The 25294-nt window shown below is 38.9% G+C and overlaps 2 protein-coding genes across 10 annotated transcripts in view; both read left to right on the forward strand.

Annotated features, from left to right (window-relative positions):
- Positions 1-230: 230 nt before the first annotated feature.
- Positions 231-23848, forward strand: tnpo1 (transportin 1). Of its 4 annotated transcripts, none has more exons than XM_063478131.1 (25): positions 231-372; positions 484-595; positions 1851-1926; positions 2506-2655; positions 3738-3844; positions 9079-9212; positions 9840-9921; positions 10887-11009; positions 12810-12928; positions 13282-13342; positions 13563-13731; positions 14056-14208; positions 14319-14544; positions 14743-14914; positions 15119-15205; positions 15295-15402; positions 15743-15901; positions 15996-16083; positions 16168-16266; positions 16349-16444; positions 18331-18406; positions 19970-20069; positions 20162-20236; positions 20470-20608; positions 20687-23848. In XM_063478131.1, exons 2-24 carry the CDS (start codon positions 491-493, stop codon positions 20575-20577), a joined length of 2673 nt encoding a protein of 890 aa, XP_063334201.1. In that variant the 5' UTR covers positions 231-372; positions 484-490; the 3' UTR covers positions 20578-20608; positions 20687-23848. The 4 variants fall into 4 exon arrangements, 3 of the variants coding, with proteins under 3 accessions (XP_063334201.1, XP_063334200.1, XP_063334202.1); XM_063478130.1 differs by having other exon boundaries at positions 20470-20588; XM_063478132.1 differs by having other exon boundaries at positions 487-595; positions 20470-20588.
- A 1014-nt stretch (positions 23849-24862) lies between these two features.
- fcho2 (FCH and mu domain containing endocytic adaptor 2) overlaps positions 24863-25294 on the forward strand; it is a 46510-nt gene continuing 46078 nt past the window's right edge. For all 6 annotated transcript variants that reach the window (XM_063478133.1, XM_063478136.1, XM_063478137.1 and 3 more), the window contains exon 1: positions 24863-25004. In XM_063478133.1, the coding sequence (XP_063334203.1) occupies positions 24972-25004 (33 nt within the window). In that variant the 5' untranslated portion in view covers positions 24863-24971. The remainder of the gene's footprint in view (positions 25005-25294) is intronic.

Genomic DNA, 25294 nt, shown 5'->3' on the forward strand with positions numbered 1-25294 from the left:
TAGTTTCCCTCTTACAGCGTCTCTTTACCTTTTCTGAACAAAGGGCAACCTCATTTTGTCTTTAATGATACGACTAAATAGATATATGTAAACATGTTTGGTCCTTCTAATTATCTTCCTCCTGTAAAAAAGCATCTTTAGTTTGACTATTTAGGCTTTAAAAAACCTGTGGCGCACTAGGACCCTCCAGCTCCGTGTCAGCTGACGATGCAGCCAGTTATATGCGACGCCAGACCGTAGCCCGAAGCTTTTTTCAGCTTGGGTTGGGAGAAAACGGGTCGACTCGTCGTGTCAGGCTCATGTCTGAAAACCCAAACAGACGGTCACATTTCAGCAGAAAGTCAACTGCACAGGTCGGCAAAGCCAGAACAGGTAAAAGCCTTTTTTTCTATCCGAAATCACTCCGCCTCGTAGGGAGCAGCATTAGTGAGGCGTTCGATGACAAGTCCTCTGTGTGAGCTTATGTTATTTCTTTATCCGCAGCAGCAAGATGGAGTGTGAGTGGAAACCAGACGAGCAAGGACTTCAACAAATTTTACAGCTGCTGAAGGAGTCTCAGTCGCCTGATACGTCCACACAGAGATCCGTCCAGCAAGTATCCTTTTTGAGCCAGATATGGATGATAACTTATCTGTTATAATCTGTTAGTGGTTTAATAACAAAACAGACTCAACAGGCTAACGATAGCTAATACTAGCCTGGGTGGTTACAGTTACAAGCAGGTACGCTCGTGCCTTTTTTTGTCTCGCTTGCACGCGCTACAAACGGAGCAGGTCGTGCTAACATCATTTGACATTAAAAATGCTATAAATTGTCTTGCTTGGTTAATACAATAAGCAACGGTAGCTTCTAATTGCTCCTCCTATACACCTTCACCTTGCATATTGCTTCGGCAGAACATCATAATAAAACATATTTAAAGCCCCGGTATATCATCTGCAACTTAATCCTCAATTAAAGCTATGCTTACCGGAAACATGCTATGTTACTAATTTAAGTAGACATTCGAATTAGAAATTCTGTGCATACTATAATGATGTAATGGTGATGGTGTTAATTGTGACCGACCCCCCCCCCCCCCCCCCCCCCAAAGACATCTGTCCGTGCCTTGCATGCACAGAAGTGTATGGAAAGCACGAAATTGCTGGATTTTACTAGTGCAACAGCATCTGAAATCTCCTGTTCTAAAACAGTAGTTTAATGGAGTGGGATAAGAAGCCATCATTATTCAAGCATTTTTGCTGTGACACTTTACTCTATGTCACTTTTCCAAAGGGTGCCAGGGATTATCAAACAAAACCGTATTAAGGTGACCTCTTCCGGCTAGATTAAATGGCAAGCACTAAAGGGTAGGTTTAACATGTAAGTGCTTTATTAGCTTTCCTCTGTAGCTCATGCACTGCATTGTCACACAACACTGTGCTACAGTGTTGTGTGACAATGCAGTTGAGGAGCAATCATCTGCTGCTCAGAGCTGCTGGTCCTTATGTTTTTGTCTGGTTTCATGCAGATCCTTAATAATTTTCTTATGTAACCCTTCATACGGACTGTCTCATTAACTCATAGACTAGCTGCTGTTATAGCCCTAAAGATGCCATCTGCCAGTACAGTCATGCCAAATGACACATTTATGACCCCCTTACAAGCATACACCCAGTCCACTCACACACTCTGACATACGCTCCCATCATTATGCTGTTAGATTAGACCACTCCTCTTTATATGAGGAGGAGGGGAAAAAAATCAGTTTTTGGCTTTATTGTTATTATCAGATTACAGAATGCAGTGATGTTCTTTCAGCCTTTTGACATGCTCTTCGTACATTTGTAACCCTTAACCATTTCTCCCAGAGACTCGAGCAGCTGAATCAGTATCCAGACTTTAACAACTATTTGATATTTGTTTTGACAAAGTTGAAATCGGAAGGTAAGCTGTCCGCCCTTCTCCTTCGCTCTGTCATTTTGTTGTGTCTGTGGTGTGTTCCTAGATCATCTAATAGTACCTGGGCAGCACGGGTGAATGTCAGAGCTGTCGTTTTTATGTAACTGCTTATTGACAGGTCAGCCCGGCCGCGACTTGGGTGACCTGATGGCATCTTTGTTGCAAATGATGTGCCACACAGAATATGGGTCACTCTAATTTTAAAGCTAAATCCTGGCACTGCTCAACTTTTGGCTTGACTGTCTGCACAGCAGATGACCCAAATGTTAAGTGGTGTTAAGACCTTTTCGGTTGCATGACGACCTTAGCTCAGATGCAACAAGCCACAAGTGTTTAAACAAAAAAAATGACAGAATTTATTTGATTTATTACTTACCCATTTTAAGCAAACAGTAAAATAGTTTGTCCACAATGTTAGTATAAATGTCTGAACATAATTTCTGTAATACTCTGCTTGTGAAAAATGAAAGGAAAGCAATTTAATGTCTGAGTCACCAGCCTTCATTTTGATCACAGCTAGAGTGGAATTTTCATATTTCCTTCCTTGGCCTTGTCTCTCCCAAGATGAACCGACCCGGTCCTTGAGCGGGCTGATACTGAAGAACAATGTGAAAGCTCACTATCAGAACTTCCCTAATGGCGTGTCTGATTTCATCAAGAGTGAGTGCCTCCAAAACATCGGAGACTCATCTCCTCTGATTCGGGCCACTGTTGGTAAGTCTCATCCTCTCGGTCTTCTGATTGTAATGTTGCCCTTTGCATCCATGCATACCTTTATGTTTAAATGTTTTCTGTTGTTATGTACGTTGCTTTGTTGTTCCTGTAAATAACTTCCTTATTTACTTAAACTACATGCTGAAATATAAAACCTACAGCTCACTATATTGGGAACATAATCAGCATTCGCAGACAAAGCAGGGAAATAAATGACAATGAATATTTACACAACACCTTATTATTGGTTGTGATGGTTGTATATTATTTACACTAATTAAACCGATGAAACTGATTTGGGATAGTAGCTAATTTATTTTCTTATTTTTAGGGATATGGTTATGTTTTTAGTAGAAAATGAATCTGCTTTTCTGTGTTGTTTATATTTCTTTATTTATCCAGTGGGCAGAAATCTATGAAGAAATCCTTAGAAATAAACAGCCCTACTCCTGCAGTTCTCCTCTCTCCATTCTTAACCCCTCCCACCAGATTAGCGTGAACGCATAGACTTGCTGTCAAAAGCGTGCTATTGCTGACTTTTGACTTCAGGGACTCAAAGTTTGCTCTCTCAGGTTTTCACCGCTGCTTGGCTAATCTGGCCTAACGGACCTGGCTCAAGATTGTGAAGCCTGAAAACAGAGCTTAGAGGCGGTGCAATTATCTCTCAGACCTTGTCAGTTACAGTATGATTGAAGGCTACTGTGAATTTCTTTTTAATCTATTTATTTTTAATCCAGTGAGAGCAAAGCCCTACACTGGCTTTAAATGCCTCTAAATAGTCTTCCTTAACTCAATAGGCTACTGTATCAGAATGTTAAAGGCCAGCTTTTAAATGCTGGTTTGGTCTCCCAAGCATTCCCTGCTATTATTGCAGAATCTTGATATTAACATTTGCATAATTAGGGGTCATCCTGCTGTTTAAGCTAACTTGAAGCTATTTATGTGCTGCATTTCTGTTGCTTCTATTCACATGGATTATAAACAGAAGCGCTTTACAATATTAAATGTCTGTGTTTCATTATATCCTGTGCATGTTTTTGGATTTTGGTTTAATCAACTAACTCAACCCACTCTGATAACAGGCATCCTCATCACTACAATTGCCTCCAAGGGAGAGCTACAAAACTGGCCGGAGCTGTTACCCAAACTCTGCCTGCTGCTGGATTCTGAGGATTACAACACATGTGAAGTGAGGACAAACAAATCAGAAGCTTATAAATTAATTTCTTTTAGGCACTAAGCTGATGTTTGCTGGTGGTGTCACAAATGTGTTGATATGGGTGAAAGATGTGAAAACTATTTCTTAAGGGTTCTAGAGATGATGTTTCCTGTAATAATCCACTAACACCGTGTTTCCACAGAAATGTATGTACTAACCCAATTACAAATGAGCAAGCTATATATAAACAGGAAATCACTTAGATCATTTCAAAAGTTCTTAAAAATCTAAAGTTATCTTGTAACACACTGAACTGAAAATGCATCATACAAATACAATGTGACTCTAAAATCTTCTGCAGTAATCAAAAATATGAGATTGATTTTAATAAAATGTCTTCTGACAAAACTGACTTGGTTAAGATGGACCCAAATGTTGCAGCTGAGTAGCCATGATGTATTCATGTTTCAGTCACTCTGTAGCACATGAATAGTGCTCTGCAGGAAAGTGTCAAAATTCAACATTTCATTACTAAAAAAAAAAATCACACAAAGAGTCCCGAACCAGCTTAAAGAATCCAACATGAAATGCAGTGGGCTCAGCGTTAATATGGCAGCAGCTATTACTTTGCTTGATATGGACATGACGCTAATGTCATTTTGTAATATTATCATCTGCCAACGACTCCGATTTCTTCCTCTTTAATTACTGTGCTTTCAACTCATCAGAAGTTTAACAAAAGCGTGTGTGTGAGTGTGAGAATGAGAATGAGAGGCAGCTTTTTGCCATAGCTGTGATGGAGATGGGTGGGGAGTGCTGAGATTAAGTGTGCACATATTTCTGACTGTATATTACAGCCCATGTGTGCTGTAATTAAGCATGTTTCCCTGTCTGGGCACACAGACAGTTGTGCGTGGTACTGTTTATTTGTTTATTAATTAATTTATTGTGGAAAGAAAAGCTGGCTCAGCTATAAAGCAGCATCTGGATGGTATCCTGCTGGCCAGATGAGCTAAAGACATTCTCACAGCTGGAGCAGCCGCTGCAGACTGCAGATTATTCAGCTCTGACTCATTTATTCTCTCTCTTTTTTGATCATCGTCCAAATATGCTTTGATTTTCAAATCGCCAATAACTACATGCTGTTGGGTCATATTTCATTTTTACAGGCCACCATGATCCACTCTTTGTTTTTTAATATCTTTAATTTTTCTGAATGTTCTGCAGAATAAAACTCAAGTGCTTGTTCTTCTAAATGCTCCATTGCAGCAGCCACGAAAATGACAGTACAGTCATTTGTGTAACCATATTCAAGCTCACATAAACTCCCAGGTCATTAGTATTCTGTCAGCTGGATTTGCCCATGACATCAGAATTAATAAATTAAACGGCATGTTAAAGTGTCGTGGTAAATTCAGCTGTGTCTTAGGGCAATAAAAATACATGCTGACAGGATTATTACTTGTCGATGTGATTTGAAGTAATTTAAGGAATAGGTGTGACATAAAAAAAAATAAATCTCTGTGTAGCACCACTGCCAGCCTCCTTTGTAAAGCTTGTTCAGAAGCTGAGATTTAGGTCAGGTAGTTACACACTTCAAGATGGTCTGCAGTGTGTGTGTGTGTGTGTGTGTGTGTGAGAAAGAGGCTTAACACTCAAGCAACCAAATGTAGAAACTCCTTATAAGACCAGCTATGTTTTTTGAAAAGAAGCTTGAGGGTTGGAAAGCTTCTTAATGTTTCTTGTTGAAGATGGTCAAGTTGCTGCACTGTGAATAACTAGGAAGCAAACAAATAATCATTACTATATCTCTTTCCTCCAAAAGCACAACATTTGATGACCTCCCCTCTAACCTTAATGATGAGTTTTGACACCTCAGTATATATCAATGAAGATGTGGTTTGACAACCATTAGAATAGTTTCCAGGTTTTTCCAAGGTTAGCTGCATCAGCAGAGACCATCCCCACCAACTTCTAGTGCACACCCAGTTATTTTATGTTTATATAAGCAGGCCAAAGTTTGAAATAAAAACCTTAGTGTAGCCAGTCAGAAGAGATGCTGTCATACATATGTCAGGATGTCAGTGGGTAGTTTGAGCTCTCGTTGGCAGAGTTGAGGCCGCATTTAAGGATAACTTCAGAGAACCGTGACCCAGAGCAGCATCTAGCTGTGTGTCTGAGGTAAAATAGGATTATTTTACTATTTCAACATCATTGTATATTTAGCTTAGTGCATTTTTTTTGAGCTACGAACGCAGTTGTTTCCAAATTAAGTCCTCTGATTGGTCAGATCTGTTTATTTCCATGCAAAATATCAGAAAAATCATTTGTCCTGTGATATTATGCAGTTGGTTTGAAGGGCTGCATGTAAAAATAGGCAAGTTCGAAAAATATTAACACTAAATATTTGCCCGCATTGTATACATCTGGTGTGTAAAGAGTTTTAGTGTGAGATAGATGGGGGCTATTGGGAAAAGTGAATCAGCTAGTCTAGAGTCCAATATTTAAATATTGATTGAAAATGAGTAAATAAGTACACTTTAAAGGGTCAGTATTTCTTCTTGTTGCTGATGTTGATGTTATTATTGTTGCTGTAGTATCTGGCACCTTCTTCATTTTAGAAGAGAGCCGTTGGTAGTCTTGATTAGCCATATAGTACTCTTTAAGAACTGAGCATCCACTGCCTCCCCAAAATAATCCACTATTTCTATCAGCATGACTTTGATATCTATTTTGGGAGTATATTTAGTGACTGCCAGTGTACAGTTTCCGATCTGTAATCTACGCTTTGAGAAACGTGTAAATGCATGTTGGCCTTGGGCCATTTGATCAATATATGTTGTGCATTTACAGTATCTGTGCAAGATGATCCTCGTGACTCTCCCAGTGAATCATCCTCCCTCTGATTGCTCAACAGTCCCACGCTGAGACATAATGTCTGCTGACGCTGTGTATAAAGACAAGCTTCTGTATATGGTGAAACTGCAGCATGCTGTTTTTAGCTTTAAATAATCTGTTCTCAAGTAATGATGTCATAGATTGTTTGTTTGTTTTTAAGCTTAGTATGCACATAACAAAACGCAGAAAAATCAAAACACACATCCGTTTTGGTAACATAAGGAGCTACTGCCCTACCAGTGAGTCCTGCCTTGTTTGTGGTTTAAGACGAGTGGTTGCTGGAAGAGCTCCTCGTGTCACCACGCTGTGCCCTTCTCTGCATGCTCTATATAAAGAAACAAGCAGGTGTGTCGGATGCCAAGTTTAATGCTGGTGGACGGCTTAATATAGGTTATGGCTGTGTTTTGATTAATAGAGGTTGACAAGTGGCTATAACGGTGTTGATGCCACTCGAAGGGGAAAACGATCACCTATGATACTGCTCTGCCACCTCAGTGCTCATTTGTAGCATTATTCACATTTCAAGGGCAGGATTCTGAAGGAGCCGTTTAGTCGACTACATGTGTATTATTATTTTTCTTCTTTGCCCTGGCTCATAGCCATCTGCGTGACTTGCATTCTCACAGTGAACGACCTTCAGTAGCAGGACTTGAAAGGAAGATTACACTTTAGATACTTGCATATCATTGAAACACTTGCAGGCCACTCCCATTCCTTTGCACTTCTCTCTTGACACACACAAATGCCTGTATTATGTTTTGACGTCACTGTGTGCAGCGCTGGAGCACAGTTGTGCGTAATATGAAATATTTGTTTGGGTTCCCACGCAGGTTCGCAACCAGCAGTTGCATTATCAGTTAATCTGGTCATTATTCTTGATTAGTCGTGATGTGTGTTAACATATCATGCCATGCCAGCATTTAAACCCCAGTGATCCTGAATATATATGGATAGCAGGGGAAAAAATGAACAAGTCTTTCTTCTAAATAGCTCATTAGTAACCCAGTCATGTTTTTCAACATTAAGATAAATCTGACATTTTGGGGGCTGTCATGAGATTTTTACATCATGACTTATGTATATTACATCTCTTTTGTTTTTTTGGTTTTTTGTTTGTATTTCCAATTCTTAGCTTAAATAGCAGCATGTCTTATACAATTAAAGGAACTCCCAACTGTCTTCTTTCGTCTGTTTCTAGGTGCCATTAGCAGTTATCTCAATGTCATCTCCAAATTCCGAAAGGAAATTTCCATTGCTGTCTCCGATTACCTGCTGGCATCAAGATTCAGTCTGATGAAAGAAATGCCTTTTTTTTTTTTTTTTTCTCCTTCATAAATTTCCTTTGTCCCTTCTTGTTTGTGACCTTGATTTAACCTTAGCCTCCTCGTCTTGTGTCACCTCTGCGGTTCTGAGCATATTTTCCCCCCCCTTTTTTTTTTTTTTTTTTTTCTTGTGGAGATGGCTCTGTATCTGTCCTCTAAAAGGAATGCCGACATGGGAGTGGTTTCCATAGAAACACATTTCAGACAGCGTTGGTGTCAGTGCTGTGCCGTTTCTTGTATCTGCCTCTCAGGCTGCAATTTTTTTTATTTATTTATTTTTTTTTGTGAGAGAGACTGAAGTCTGCAGCATATCGTGAGCATGCATACTAACCATCTGTCAAGCAGCTTATATTAATGTGTGTGTGTGTGTGTGCGCGCGTGTGCGTGTGTGTGCGCGTGTGCGTGCGTGCGTGCGTGCGTGCGTGTGTGTGTGTGACTGCTTGCCAACTGTTTGAAGGTTATTAGAGCAGAAGTGGATGAATCCTATTGAACATCATGGATGAGAAGGTGGAATGTATTATTTAGTGCTTTCACTGTGCAAATACTAGCACTATGATCCTCCATGTCTCATATGTTACAGAGCTTATACACAGTATGTGGATTTATAGAACCAGGGTGATTTTGTTTTGGGCTTGGGTTTAAATATGCATGATTGTAATATGACTATAGTGTAAGGGCAATTTATTTATTTCACTGTGTGGAGAATGGCCTCATACATTGTACCTGTCATATTTGGCTCTAAAGCATGTAAAGCCTTTGGCTCTTATGAGTGCTTCCGATTGCAGACTTTATTCTTACTATGCAATGAAGCAAATTATGTTGTTATACAGTAATTGTTGCCTCAATGTTAGATGAGAATCAGGCAAATAAGACCAGTTCCAAACACGTTTTATTCCTACTGTCTACTTCAGTGTCTCAGTATTTTGGGGTTAACTTCCTGATAAATTAGCAGAAAAATTAAATCTTCCATCATGTCTCTTTCTTTCTCATTGTTTACTTTGCTGTCTTTTCCTTATGCCATTTTTTTTTTCTCTTTGTTTTCAGGGAGCTTTCGGAGCTCTTCAGAAGATCTGCGAGGACTCTGCTGAGATCCTGGACAGTGACATGCTGGACCGTCCTCTGAACATCATGATCCCCAAGTTCTTGCAGTTTTTCAAACACAGCAGTCCTAAGATTAGGTATCATAATACTTCTTTTTTTCCAATTTTGCTGACTGAAGTTGACTTTAAGTTACACTGTCCTTTGAACCTTTCACTTACTCATGGATGTTTTATTATTTGAAATGGCCTAGTCTGTTACAGTCTTTTACAACGTGCATGGCATTGCATTTAAATTGTCTGTGAATGCTGTTTATTATACCCGTTTAGTGACGGTGCATACTTTTCAGTTAAAACTACTGTAAGCAAATGAAGATTGTTCCTTTCCTCCTCAGTAATTTAAAATTTATGAAATACTTCTACTGGGACTTACTTGACGTTCCAGCTGATATCAGCTGGTGTACCAAAACTGTGTGACTTTGTGTCTTGCCTGAACTATTCTCCATTTGTTGGATACAATAAAATGTCTAGTCTAAATCTGAATACACAGCCAGTATGTACATTTTCAGTCTGTCTTACATTTCTTAGAGACGACACACAACGAGTGTCTGTTGCAGTGTAAAACTCCTGTAGAGAGAGAGGTTTCTCATATTTGGAGGTTAGATTGGAGGAGATGGGGCAAATAATAATACAGAGGCTACATTCACAGTGTGCAGCATGTGAGGAAAACATGTCGGTGTGACTAATGTGGTTGTTACTCTGTTGAAGGTCTCATGCCATCGCCTGCGTCAATCAGTTCATCATCAGCAGGACTCAGGCTCTTATGCTTCACATCGATCCTTTCATTGAGGCAAGTCAGACTCTAATACTCCTTTATATTATCTATTATGCTTTGGTTTTTTTTGGTTTTTTTAAAGTGTATCTATATGCAAAACAAATCATTGGCCCCAAAAGAAAGAAACAGAAGTTACTATAGGGTCACTTCAATAAGGCGAGCTATTCCTCTGACAGTTTGGGATTTACCTCTCCAGTTTGTGGCTTTCTGCAATCAGTCGCCGCATATGCCAAGCCTCATGCAAATTATTGCAAATTATTTCACTTTATTTATAATACCTTTTAAAATTATGTTTACAAACATCCTGGTAGAAAAAAAACAATACTTTGTTTTTTTGTTGTTTTTTTTTAATTCTGGTGATTTTGTTTAGTCTTTACCATTATTTTTATTATTATTTTTCTTCTTCTTCCTGTACTTTTTCTTATACTATTTATATTTAGGGCTTGGGAGAAGAGATTAATAATAAGAAAATTGAAGTCAGATATTTGGCAATAGCAAGAGGCTGAAGCACAAAAAAACTGAATAGTTAATAGCAATTAATAGTTTAAAAGTGTAATAAATGAACTAAAGCCGTCATAAATCGAACAGCTATGACTTTATGTCCGAAACATTTGTGTACTTTGCTGAAGACAACTCAACTGAAGTCAAGCTGGGGCTGAGCTGTACCTTTCTGTAATGCCAGTTTGTACCATAAGATGGTGCAGCAACTCAATGTATGTCTTTCTTTGTTATGTCTTTTAAAGATATGGGGTATATATTTAACATTTTGATATAGTAAACAGGACATTTAAAGCAAATGGCTACAGATTATACATACAGTAAATCGCAGAACTGTGTACATTCACAAACATCTAAGACACTGGTACATTATCTGTAATGTTCTGCATTACTGTATTGACTATTCCTCTCTCAATCATATTTATTCTTATGTTATTGCCAACAGTGGTATTAACTTTAAGCTGTCGCCCTGCCCTCTGTAGAATCTCTTTGCACTGGCAACAGATGATGAGCCAGAAGTGAGGAAGAATGTTTGTAGAGCTCTTGTTATGTTGCTTGAGGTTCGCCTCGATCGTCTCCTGCCACACATGCATAACATCATAGAGGTGAGTGTATTGTAAAGATGAAGAATGACTATATTAACTAAAAGGGAGAAGCCTAAAAGCTGATAATCGGGGAATCGGTGCAGTATTGAAATGGGTTTTCAAGGTTTGGAGAGGCAGCGTAATTCTAGATTCTCCCTGTGTTCTGCAGTGTTTTTTCAATAGCATTTGGGGAAGGCAGGCACCTCAGACAAAATACTACTATGTGAGAGAGCAGGCCAACTTTAGCCTGCACCCGAATGCACACGACTCCACACAGCTCCCTCTACAGTCTTTGAATTATATTAAGTCTGCATTTCAGATGGTCAAATGTCAAGCTTGACAGAACATTTTTGGATTATATAGTAACATAAATGGACTATCATTTATTTGGCACTTACTATAGTCCGTTTAACCATTGAATGTGCATTGCAGCACAAGCCATGTTTATACACACACACACACACACACACACACACACACACACACACACACACACAGAGAGAGTCATACAGCACCTTTTAAACATATACTAAAAACACTTTACCCAAAGCCCTTTTGGCATGCATACCTGAAGAGCCAGGATTGAATCACTTACATTAGTGAGTCAGCTAGTGGAGAAGCCACAACCACCCCAATGTATTCATGTAAAAAGGAAATGGGGGAAAAAATAACAGTGTGCTCTTCAAAATGAAACTTGCATGTTAGATACTTAAAAATCATGTAGCTTGTTGTTAAATGTAGGGTGCTTTTTTTTTTTTTTTTTTTCTTCAATAAACCTCAGGAGTGTAGACAAATATGACATTTTGAAATGGAGAATGTGCATGAACCCTGAGTAAATATGACATATGACATAAACCTCTATTAATAACACAGCAGTAAGCAACTCTGTTGTACTGGAGGTCGTTTTATGTCATTCTGATGAACATGGCCGAATAAAGTAGGGCTGGTTTTTTATTTATTTCCCCCCCCCCAATTTTGCAAACATGACTTTGCTGAATAATTATTTGTTTGCCCACTAAATCTATTAAATGATAGTTTCTCATAAAAAGTTATTGCTTACTCTTTATCAGCCCATTTGCTTTTCTCTGATGGGTTTGGTTTAAACAATAGACATGCATGGGTGTTTTTAGTTGTGTTACTGGCTTCACTTTCTTTACTCATGTATTAAAATACGAACACCTTATGTGAATTTATCATTTTATTATTTTTAAATTCATTATATCATAGTAGTCAGATGGCAAAAACGGATGTTCAAAATCACCAAACAAACGAATTAGAAATACTTTTTCTTTCTTCTTCTTCCTTGTGAGCTATTCATTATAGAAGACAAAGTAACCAGTTACAGTTACTCTCATCACTGCTTGATTTAGACTCTTGTAAACCTTTGACCTTTATAAAACATAATCAACGTGTACTGAACTCATGAACGTTAAAGACGAGGACAATTCACAGGCACGCACTGATGTACTATAATGTTGTGGTTCGTTTTTAGATCAGCTCATACACTTATATTATCTGTGAGGTAAAAATAATTTCCAAAAGCTGTATAGATGTTGATGATCCTGGTACTATAAGAATTTATGTAGTAAGTTTGATATAGATTGATCAGTGCCTCTAAGAGGAGTTGGGGAACAGACAAACATACTCCATGGTCATTATAATAAGACAAGAATGAAATGAACTATTCTCTGAAAAGATAGTTGAACCTGCACCGCAGGTTTTAGATTTGGTTGCATTCCTTCCTTTGGGATGAAATATTCAGATTTGTATGTGAAAATGTTTTTGTTTATTTGTATGTTTTGTTTTATTTTTTTAATTCAGTACATGCTACAGAGGACTCAGGACCATGACGAGAATGTTGCCTTGGAGGCCTGTGAGTTCTGGCTGACACTGGCCGAGCAGCCGGTGTGTAAGGAAGTGCTGTGTGGCCACCTCTCCCAGTAAGAAAATACACGCACGCGCACGCACACACACACACACACACACACACACACACACACACACACACACACACACACACAGAGCCAAATGTAATGTACAGACTTATGCTGGTTTTGAAAGTAGCTGATTCATAGCAGCCTTGGCAGCAAGTCAGCGAATACCTTGTACTAGGGTGTTATTTTTCCTCACCTCACGGTGGCTGATTAAGAGTTGACCTCAGGTTTAACATCTGTCACCAAATTGTCACATTAAACTGTGTCCACAGCAGGGACCAAATGTGAGTAATTGCCTGTGAGTTCTGCCCTAACCTTGCCCTTTGTTCTCATCATTTTTCCCGCCGCTTCTGCTCCAGGCTCACTCCGGTGCTTGTCAACGGGATGAAGTACTCTGAGATTGACATCATTCTGCTCAAGGTCAGTTTGTACTGCCTAATATGTTTACGTGAAGGTACAATGATAAACTGCTCCAGGAGTCAAGCTGACATGCAGTTAAGTTGTTTGTGATGTACAAACAAATTAGAGTTGTATACATTTTACAACACAAATGCATGGCTAATTTCTGGTTTCAGCTGACTGAACTCTCATGCTAATGCCTACACGCTGAAGAATTTTTATACCATACGTTCATTTTCAGGGAGACATTGAAGAGGATGAGGCCATTCCAGACAACGAGCAAGACATCAGACCACGTTTCCATCGCTCCCGCACTGTTGCCCAACAGCATGAGGGTGATGGAATTGAGGATGAGGAGGATGAAGATGACGAACTAGATGATGATGATACTATCTCTGACTGGAACCTGCGTGAGTTCAGTGCATATCTAAATTGAACTGTCTAGATTGCTCTGTGATGGTTGTTTCAAAATAATTCATAGTGGCTCTTTATCCATGAACTCCACTGAAAGGAGCCCTGCATTGTCTTGTAGTCCAAACGGCTAATAGAGAAGAGGAAGGTCTCATTTTTCTTAGGTTTTATGTAACTTTACAATCAGTAGAACGAAAATGCCACATCGTGCACCTTTTTAACAGTCCCAAAAAGCAGATGGTGTACTAATTGTCTTCTGCTTGTTTGTATTGTGCTTGTTACATCTGTATGATCTTTGTTTCTGTGTATGTGTGTGCTGTTAGGCAAGTGTTCAGCAGCAGCGCTCGACGTGTTGGCCAACGTGTTCAGGGAAGATCTGTTGATGCACATTCTGCCTCTTCTCAAAGAGCTGCTTTTCCATCCAGAGTGGGTAGTTAAAGAGTCTGGAATCCTAGTGCTGGGGGCTATAGCTGAAGGTAAGAAGGGGGAAATGAAGAGAAATTGAAGAGAGGGAGGTCCCTCTTTGAATATAAAATCAGAAGAAGCACCACTTTGAAACAATACTTTTGTTATCCCTTTTCTCAAGGCTGCATGCAAGGAATGATCCCATACCTGCCTGAGCTCATCCCTCATCTCATCCAGTGTTTGTCTGACAAGAAAGCCCTGGTGCGGTCTATCACCTGTTGGACACTGAGCCGCTATGCACACTGGGTTGTCAGCCAGCCTCCGGATGTTTACCTGAAGCCTTTAATGACAGAGCTGCTCAAACGCATTTTGGATAGCAACAAGCGTGTGCAGGAGGCTGCTTGCAGGTGAGCGAGATGATAAAACCATGTCTCTCATTTTACAGCACATTAACTCTGACTTTTTTTTTTTTTGCATCAGTATTTCCCACATATTCCCCTGAAGGATTCAGATGCATCCAAATTTCAGAGTAGTTACTTTCACACATTGCTTTAACCCCCCCCCCCCCCCCCCCCCCCCCCCTATTTTTAATCTTTCCCTGCCAGTGCCTTTGCCACTTTGGAGGAGGAGGCTTGTACAGAGCTGGTGCCCTACCTGGCATTCATCCTGGACACACTGGTGTTTGCTTTCAGCAAGTACCAACATAAAAATCTGCTAATTCTTTATGACGCGATAGGAACACTTGCAGATTCAGTGGGCCACCATCTCAATAAACCGGTATGCAAAACAGAAGCATTTGCTGGATTTCACTTCACATTTCTATGTAAATCTAACATTAATACTGCTGTTGTCATGTACTTATTTTTGTAAAATGAGGACGACAGTAGACCGCATATCAAAAAAGCTGTATTTGTTTGAATGTAAAATAGAATACATTGGCAGCCATTGTTATCAGTGCATTCAATGTGTGATATGTATTAGGAGTACATCCAGATGTTGATGCCACCCTTGATCCAGAAATGGAACCAACTAAAAGATGAAGACAAAGATCTTTTCCCTTTGTTAGAAGTGAGTTTCTCATGCACACTTAAAGGTGCCAAAAATCTGCATGATATCCATGATTTTTGTATCTAACCCACAATTCCTGCCTTCCTCAGTGTCTGTCATCTGTAGCCACAGCACTGCAGAGTGGCTTCCTGCCCTACTGTGAGCCCGTGTACCAACGCTGTGTCAACCTCGTCCAGAAGACCCTCGCTCAGTCCATGGTGAGAATGTCTAGAATGGACAACTTAAAGACTTTCTCTGCATTTTCTGTTATCTATTTATACAAAATGAAAACATTTAAACCTGCTGAAGACTCTGCGTAGTCAAGTAGAACTCGATGTAAAGCAAAACAACAACAAAAATGGTTATTTTTATTTTGTTTTTTTAAGTTAACAATCTGTTAGTATTGTTTACAATTTGCTGCACTGGCCCCAAGTGGTAAACAAGGTATTTAGTGGACATTTAACCACTACCACAGTGGGGTGGATCCATAGATGGAAGCCATATAACTTCTTATTTAATATTTATTACTGTTAAATTAAGTCATGTTATATTTTCTAGCTTCATCAGTCCCAACCAGAACAGTATGAGGCCCCTGACAAAGACTTCATGATTGTGGCTTTGGATCTTCTTAGTGGACTGGCAGAAGGTTTGGGAGGCACCATTGAGCAGCTGGTGGCTCGTAGCAATATCCTCACCCTCATGTACCAGTGCATGCAGGTAAGGCCCTGTAAAAGTATTTAACATGAAAAAAAACAAACGTAAACTGATTGCATGTCTCACCTTGTCCTCTCTTTTTTCTCTAACTGTTCAGGACAAAATGCCAGAAGTTCGTCAGAGTTCATTTGCTCTGCTAGGGGATCTCACCAAGGCTTGTTTCCAGCATGTCAAACCATGCATCGGTACGTTCGGTGTACTTGACTCTGAAGCACCAGTGACAATAAATTCCAAGTCAGTTTCTAAGATATTTATTTTCCTCCTTTCAGCTGATTTTATGCCCATACTGGGTACAAATTTAAACCCAGAGTTAATATCAGTGTGCAACAATGCAACATGGGCAATTGGAGAGATATCTATACAAATGGGTGAGTGCCTTTCTTTTAAGACGATGTACAGTGACACATTTAAAATCTGAATTAACTTAAGTTCTTATACCTACACCCTTAGGGCCTGAAATGCAGCCATACATTGCGATGGTGCTGCACCAACTGGTGGAGATCATTAACAGGCCCAATACCCCAAAGACACTACTGGAGAACACAGGTACCACTCGGTGGTAGTGCTGAGCCCGTCAGCCAGCCAGGTTGCCACACACACACACACAAACACAGAGAGAGGGAGGCGTATACACATATACACACACTCACTCACTCAGGTCCACTTAGCCAGGATTAACTATACTTATTAGACTGCGTGTCTTTCCCTTTTAATTTCAGCCTTTCCCAAGGTATGAGCCTTACTAGTTTTGCTTGTTTCACCAAAGTATGCTGAATATTTCAGGTATTGATTTGCAGCCTGGCACAGTGGCCTGTAAGTTGAGATAAAATTAAAATGAAGCCTTGAGCAAGCCCTGGTGTGAAATTCTTAACACTCTTCAACTGAGCAAACCGTGTAAGAGCCCTGCCTTGGAATGAACTAATGTCGACTGACTTTGCTCTATGAGGTGAAGTACAATATTGTAATGAAACCAAATGCAAAGCTTACACAGAATTATAGATAGATGACTGCATAGCCTCACATAGTTACTGATCAGCTAAACAACTAATCCCAAATGACACCTAAACTGACTAAAAGTAGGGCACCTAGCTGAGATTATTTTTAGGTTGCACACTCTACTCTTGTTTGAACCAAATGCATTGGAGATTCGAATTGGATGAGTCAAGTGAACATTGCATCAAAATTATGCATGCAAGGGTGAAGTGTGACCTGCCAAAATAAAAGGCAATAAAACTAGGGACTCTATAGATGTGTTCCTGTTTGTTTGCTGTCAGTTTATTTGTTGCTTTTATTTACTGTTCTTTAAATGTGGATGCATATCTGCCAATAGATGTTAAATGTTGTTAAGAATGGCCAATGTTTGATGCAGGATACATGATAATCAATAACCACGTCTTAACAATTGGGCATCATACAACTTCTTCAATTTTTGAAGTATCAGATCATCAACCTTTCCATTAACAGTTTCTTGCATGTTATCGATCTATAAATTGACAACGCCACAGTGAATCAAACCTTAGCAAACACAGCCATGTGTAAATTCCGTTAACATAGATGTTTCCACGAGAGCCAGCGTACCACTGGAACTATTTTTAAACTAGGTCACATAATACCACAGTTTAAGGTGGCTGTAAATTCTCGGCGCGCACAGCGGCACTCTTCAGTTTGCCTCTAATCAGCTGATCCTGCACTGAACTCTACTTTAATGAGCATACCATCTGCTTTCTGCATGTGTCATTGGACTGTTCATAAATGCCTGTTTGTTAATGAGAATGTTGCATAGTTTTGTGTCTTCTTAAACTTAGGTCCTCCCTCCTCTCTGCCTCATAAGAACCTGCTGTGCTGGATACTAGTCTCCCTCCATGTAGTTGGCTTGGAGTAATCTGTCATTTCTTTTCCAAAAGAAAAACAAAACAAAAAACATTTCTGTTTCTTATGAAAATTAACATTTGTGAGTTTAAGGGAGAAATCGCTAAGAGGGGAAAAAAAAAAAAAATCCCACTGAACTGCTCTTGTTTTACGCCATACAGTCACACATGCTACACCTTTTGTTAGCCTGTGTCTTGGCACGTACAGTTTCATCAAATTGATCAATTTAAATAGCTTTTTTTTTAATCCATGTAATTCCTGGAAGCAGATGCCATTGTTTGCCTTTTCTATGAATGTCCTGTCAGAGTTGTCAATGTGTTCTCCCTTAAACGTGTTGTATGTCTTTTTTTAGAGTGTCATATTTTTACATTCCTCCCTTTTGACTTGAAGGGGCAGTAATAATCAACGCTAGTGAAATCTTCTGTTTATTATCATACACAGATTCTGTTGATTTCTGTCTCTGAGTTGTTTGTTTTTTCTTTATTTTTTTCTCCTCCCCCCTCCTCATTGCTCATGTCTTGGTTGGCGTTTGGTGGTGTGTAACCGTGATTGCGTTACCTTAGCAATAACAATTGGTCGTCTTGGTTACGTTTGTCCTCAAGAGGTGGCACCCATGCTACAGCAGTTTATAAGACCCTGGTGTGTATTATTCAATCTTTTATTTAATTCATCTTCTCTCTGCTTTCCTCTGATCTTCTCGTCTGTCGCCTGTTCTTCCCTTTTTCTCCCCTGTAGCTCTCCTCCTCTTCCCCTCCTCACTCTCCTTTCTCAAAAGCGTTTTGGTTTTTTTCAGTTTTTTTTTTTTGTTTGTTTTTTTTTTCCTATCAGTTTGTAATCATTGCCAACCGTGTGACTAACCCTGTCCTCTTTTAGGTCCTACTTGTGATTTGTTTTTGCCTCCAGTAGCACCTTCATGTGTTTTTTATACATTAATTTGTTTAATTTCTAGTTTTTTTGTCATTGTAAACTGTCGCTAACAACCTAAAAGATGCATGGGATCAGATTTTTTTGTCACATGCCTGCTGGTTCAACAACAGAGAAAGGATGCAGTCTTTTAATGAGAAAGAGCATTCTTAAATTCCTTTCTCATTTAGTAGTCACCCAGCTGCATGTGCCTGTCCCAAAACGACCCCAAACCTTCTCTAGTAGATCTTCGAAAACAAAATAAAAAAAGTAATGTTATATTCAAGGTGCTATAGATGAGGTTTTGCTGAACACACTGCTCAAAGACATCAGTGAAGATATTAGAAGAGTTTCTGAGTTTTAAATATTTTAAAATGCTTGATTTGTTTACTTGAATCTCTTTTGTGTGCATGCTTCATGTGTTGTTGTAAATCGGGAAACAATTTCATATTTAGATAAATGTGCAAAGTGATCAAAAAGTTCTGTGGCTTTAAAAAAACCAAACAAATCATGGCAAACTTGACCAATCGCCTTTTCAGCATTGCTTCCTGGTGCACCTCTAGAAAGTTTTCAAGAGCTGCTGATCCTTTAAATCATTCCCTTTATGCTCTTTTTCTTTTCTTTTTTCACTTGCACACGTGCAATGACTCATGGATCTCCTTGGTGAAATGAAAAATGTAGGGAAAGTCATTTTTTTTAAAGAGATATTTAAGTCATTATCAATTTTTTTTTAACTCTTCCTGGTCAGTCTGAGTGGAGAACCAACAGGCTTACAAAGGTTTTAAGCATCACTGCAACAGTTCCCAGTGACTTATGTGTACGACAGCTGCACCGCGCTTGACTTTACCATACATTACTGTGCAAATGTCAAGAAAACATGCTAGCATTGATTAAAAGTGCAGGTTTGGAGGTGTCAGCAGTGTGTTACTGGAAGCAGTTCAGAGGCATACAAAGAGAAAACACTGAAGTTGAACCTTGATCAGATGCAAATTGGGAGTGGTTCTTCATTTTTGTGGGTTAGTTGTTGCAGGACATTTTGATCACATTTGAAAAATGTAATTTGTCTTTAGAGTATATGAAGAAAAGTATTGATAATGAAAACACATTTGTGTCAAAGGAGGTAATTGGCTTCATTTAAAGTTGGTATTATAAACATGCATGTCAGTTTAGTAACATATACTGAATGCATCTGAGTTTCTGTACTAGTTCTTCATAGTTGCAGATTTATGCTGGTTTCTGTTGTTGCTCGAGTATTCTTTAGATAAGCGTGGTGTTAAATGTGGCCGTCCCTGTTGTCAGGTGCACCTGTCTGCGAAATATAAGGGACAACGAGGAGAAGGATTCCGCATTCAGAGGAATTTGCACTATGATTAGTGTAAATCCAGGAGGTGTAGTGCAGGTGAGATGCAGTAGAGAGATGACTGTGTGGCCACTTTGTTTTTAATGACTCTGGAAGCTGAAGCATCGCCTTATTTATTTTCTCTGGAACAGGATTTTATATTCTTCTGTGATGCAGTGGCTTCCTGGGTCAATCCAAAGGATGACCTCAGAGACATGTTCTACAAGGTAAAAGCTGAAAAACACTAACAATAAAAATCGCTGAATAAATTCTGTCAGTTTTGCCTGGTTTGAGAATTTGCACTCAGGCTTTAATCCATTTATTGCTTATCAACAGTTATTGCTGCTCCCTAGTGACCAAATTCAGGAATGGCAGCTTTTGCAGTTGACACTTTAATATGCACAGGATTTATTTTGAAAAGCACTCCTCAGTATAAACATCTCGTGGTGTTTAATTTCAGATCCTTCATGGGTTTAAGAACCAGGTGGGAGACGACAACTGGAGACGCTTCGCAGATCAGTTTCCAATGCCACTGAAGGAACGGTTGGCAACCTTTTATGGGGTGTAACTGTTTCCACAGTACGTGCCTCATCGTTGGGGTCGGTTCCACTCTGAAAATAATTTTTATTATTTAACCCAAAATGTTGCATTCTAATCAGGGTTTTCTCTATATACAGGTCATTCACTATGGGAGACAATATCGGGAACCATCCCAGGGAGCATGTTACCCTTTACTGGGGGGAAGGGTCTGCCTGCTGAGGGAAGGGGAAGGGGTGCTGACCCCCCTCCTTGACCTGGTGGATGGGGTGGGAGGGAGATGATAGCTACAGTTCTCAGTGCCCCTATGCGCAGACAAAGGGGCAAAAGGGACTGGCATGACAACCTTATCACTGGAGGAAAATTCATCTAATCATATCTGAATCAGAAGTTGTAGTTTATTGGTTGTTGGGGTTTTTTTTGTTTTTGTTTTGTTTTTTTTGCTTTTTCCTCTCCATTTATTCTCCAAACATCTTGTTTTCTGGACTACTGAGAAGAAATGAATGCGGAAAAAATTGAGAAATCTTTACAAAACCCTGTACTTTTTGTTAGACAAGGAGAAATGTAGGTCTTCTGCTCAGATATGCGTTTATAAGAGTAAACGAGAAGTATTATGAAGTAAAGCTGAAGGTTCTTTGAGACACATTTCCTGTAAGTACAGAGATGGTTTAAAGTTCCTACAGAAAAGGCTGTTTTGTCACAAGGGAGCACATAGTTGTTTTGTTTGGGGTTTGTTTTTCTTGGGGGGGGGGTGTTTTTGTTTTTTAAATGAGCAGCTTTTCTGAAAATGGGTAGCATGTGTATATCATTGTGGAAAAGCTGTAGTGAAATGTGTTGACAGCTGTCGTTGAGCTTTGATAAGGTTCTGTTTTTTTGGGTCTTGTATTTACAGTACTCATGTTTTCTTCTACTGGAGATTTACGGCAATCAGCTGTAATGTAGCATGACGGGCTTTACACACACTGACTTAGGAAAATGTGTAAAATCTTGGCTGTGGTGTGATGTCCGAGTGAATCATTGTTTGGTCTTGTGGCGTGAATGTGACATGGACATTCATCTGCAGGCATATCAAAGCTTTAGATGCTTACTTTATCCTTTTATATTGTCTGAGCCTCGGAAAGGACAAATGAAGGGGAAGCATGCAGGATAACAAGATCCTGTTTGTTGATTATTATGTCATTGTGTTTTGGACGTAAATATCACAATGGCACAAATCCTGTCTCAGTGATGGGGGTTTTTTTGGTTTTTTTTTTTTTTGGTTTTTTGTTTTTTAAATTTTGGGTTTTTTTTGTGACTTTGGTCGTCAGAACCATATAAACCATCAAATCAATGTTAACTATGTTAATTTCTCAATGTACTGATTATTGTTATTGGTTGTTGGAATTTTTGTGCTAAAAGCATGATCTTGAGGATGACTTTCTAATGTTTTGGGTGGTTGTCACTGTGGGGTACTTTCATCTTTTGCATGTTGGTGGCCCCTTACACCCCAACTTAAAGTGGGAAGGTTGCAGGAGCTTCAATCAAGTTTTGGTTTTATTTTATTTTTTTATAGCAACCATTTATGTTCAGCATCACTGTGACTTTTAAAGACTTCACAGTAATCTTGCTGGAGTGTTCTCTTCCTCACCTTTCACCTATAGTTGGATATGTAGATTTTAAATACTGTGAAATTACATGTTGTTGTCTTCTTGTGTTGCAGTGTTATGTTTTTTTGTTGTTGTTGTTGTTGTTTGTTTTGTTTTTTTTAAATCTATATGTTTAAGTTGCAGATGGCCTGAATGTATTCCATGATGGATTTTTATTTTTTATTTTTATTTTTATATTATTGTTTTGTTTAATTTTAATTTTTTATGCCCATCCATTCTTCCTCTGCTGGCCAGAGTAATAACTGCAGTATTTAAATCCTTTGTGATGCACCTAAAATGTACTTACTTACCTACCTACTTACTTAGCAAGTGCTTAAAATGAATGATGTAGCCAAACACTTTAGAATATGACCTGACAGGTCGTTGAGCATTGCTGCTAAAATGTGTGGACCTTAATGCATTAAGCATCTTGATCCAATTGGGATATTAGAGTGTAGAAGTAGTTTAATGTGTTAGCTCAACTGCCACATTAAGAAATGTATTACTAATCTTAGATTAAACATTTTTTGAGGACATACACGGTGAATGCAGGTTATAATGCATCATGGAATACAGAGGCAAATACTTGTATGTGTCACATCATTATGTGTTTAGAAGTGATTTTTGTCTTGTCACATTCCAGCTGTTTGGCTTGCAAAAATATGAAGTAATTGCAGCTTGACGGGGTGGATGTGCACACACTTCTGTTCTTTCTTCAAAAGATGGTAGTTCTACAAAACACACAACAATCCCAATTACTACTGTGCTATAATTTTGACGTAACTGCTGCTATACATTGTACTTGTGTTTCACTATGTATGAATATGTTTTTGTGTTAACCTCAGGTTGTGTTTTTGTCGTGTGTGTGTGTGTGTGTGTGTGTGTGTGTGTGTGTGTGTGTGTGTTTCTATTTGTTTGTTTTTTTTAATCGATTTCCTCATGTCTCCACCTTTCCACATCTCTTCAAACAAGAAAGATTGGTTTAAAAAGCCACCCCATCATCAATGGGTGTTAATTCACATTAGCATTAATACATGCAACACTGCTAGCTGAACAGTGGGATTACAGTTGGAAACCAGGAAGTAGGAACGATTCCTACTTCTACATCTTTATTGTCAAACGTGATTGTTATCAGGCTTAGGTAAATGGTGTAATCTCTGCACAATGCCTTGAATGCAAATACTTTGAGGATTTTTGCTGGGGTTTTGCAATAGAAGTACAGTACACTGTATGTAGAGATGCAGGTGAAAGCTGATTTAAAAGCAATTGCATATGTTGACAACTCTGCAAATATAGGTTTGACTTTCTATGAAGCTTTATTGAAAAATTTGTATTTTATAAAGCACCCATCAATATTAAGGAATGTCTAGTCAAGGAGCTCTAGTAGTCTACAGTTTAATTAGCCTTTAAACTTGATTAGATTGTCTGCCTTCATCCTTTTGCTAATGAAAGTGAAAACATCATTCTCATAGACATGTTTTGATTTTTCTTCTTTTTTTTATAAGCTGCTGAATTTTAAAAATAAGTAATACTTTTGGGGCCACCAAATATTTTGGATCATGCAAAGACTCTATATTGTACTGTAGTAATTTTGTAATATTTGTAAGATGATATAGTGGGTGTGACTGGTTACCATTGCTTGAATCTGTACATTGTTCCAATAAATTGTTTACATTATTGTGGGCCTTTATCATGTATTTTCTCCAAGGCTTTTTTTTTTTTTTTTGCAATGTCACTGGTACTTTATCAGGCTTTGTGAAATTTGAATTACACAAATAGCAGACTCTGTCCACTGTGCCGACTGTAAATGGGCCTTTAAATACAATATTTATTTATAAAGCACTTTAAAACAGCCACAGCAGATGCAAAGTGGTTGTACACAAAAGTGAATAAGTAGAGTGAAAGCAATCATTTACAAAAACAACTATCGTACAATAAAAACAAGTAAGATAAATGTCTCACACTGGGTCGAAGGCCAGGCAGTTTACAGGTGTTTAAGACAAGATTTAAAAATTAACAATGTAACTGTCTAACGTGGAAAGACGATTTATTCCAAAACCTAGATGCTTGTTGCCCGACAGATGATTATTTGCAAAACCTTAAAAAGTGACATACTGCTAAATCAATTTAAATAAATGTAAAGGCTTATTCATAGACTTGGTGTTGGAAGACCTTTTCTTATGCTTTAAATAATCACAACCGTAACAAGAGTATTTGCTTTTGCAATATTTGTGGAACGTGTGTTGAATAAACAATCCCACTGGAAAAAGGACGTTTAAACGGGTATGAATAATCTTTACCCACTAGGGCACAACAAATCGGCACATAGATTTATTAAACAGGGAGACATATCTGTAGATGCTGAATTCATAAGTAATGCTAACTAAAACAAACAGTAATATAGCTAATAATATCTTACTATTTATTTTTATATACTATTATTTTCACATAGCTGCGTTATGGTTTATGTGTATTTTAGTCAATCTCGGCCTTCTATGTGGGAATTTTCGTAAAGCATTTGAAGGCAGCATTTCACCCGGCGACTGTGGTGTCTCTCTTCGCCATTGATAGCGCTGTTTCACCCACTGAACGTCTACATTTCTACGGGAATAAACCATAGGGGAGAGACGCCGGGTGGAGGTGGAGTCTGTAGGTAGGTGGGGAGGGAGAAGAAAGGGGAGAGGAGGAAAACGGGGAAAGGCAGATACAAGAGAAACGGGGGGAGGACGGTGGATGATATACGCTTCAAAAGTTGCATTACAACAAATTGAAGAGTTGTGGCGAAGAGTAATAAAGCAAGATGATAACGCCGTACTTCCTAGAGAATTTCTGGGTAGGTGGTGCTTTTTTATTCACGGTGTTTACACCGGTGCTATTATCATGCTATGTTCCCTCCTTATCATGTTCATGCCAATCAGGAATCAAGTGTTATTCGTTTTGCAGAGAAAGTCGTCTAGCTCACAAGCTTAGTTCCCTCTGAAGTCGCAGTGTCCTGGTCAGCAACCCCGCGGCCACCGCTAATTTCCTTCGGCAAATATTTTGCTACCCCGGGGTTTGGGCCTCTGTGAACCAATCTAACTTGAAACGTCGAAGCGTCCACCCCTGTTTTCTGTCAATTGGCTC

Source organism: Pelmatolapia mariae, linkage group LG7, assembly GCF_036321145.2.
Source record: "Pelmatolapia mariae isolate MD_Pm_ZW linkage group LG7, Pm_UMD_F_2, whole genome shotgun sequence".
NCBI lineage: Eukaryota > Metazoa > Chordata > Actinopteri > Cichliformes > Cichlidae > Pelmatolapia > Pelmatolapia mariae.

Coding starts and splice junctions, on each gene's coding strand:
- tnpo1 (XM_063478131.1), top strand. CDS start 491: ATGGAGTGTGAGTGGAAACCAGACGAGCAAGGACTTCAACAAATTTTA. Junction 2,656..3,737: donor TCTGATTCGGGCCACTGTTG/GTAAGTCTCATC, acceptor CTCTGATAACAG/GCATCCTCATCACTACAATT. Junction 12,929..13,281: donor CTGTGTGGCCACCTCTCCCA/GTAAGAAAATAC, acceptor CTTCTGCTCCAG/GCTCACTCCGGTGCTTGTCA.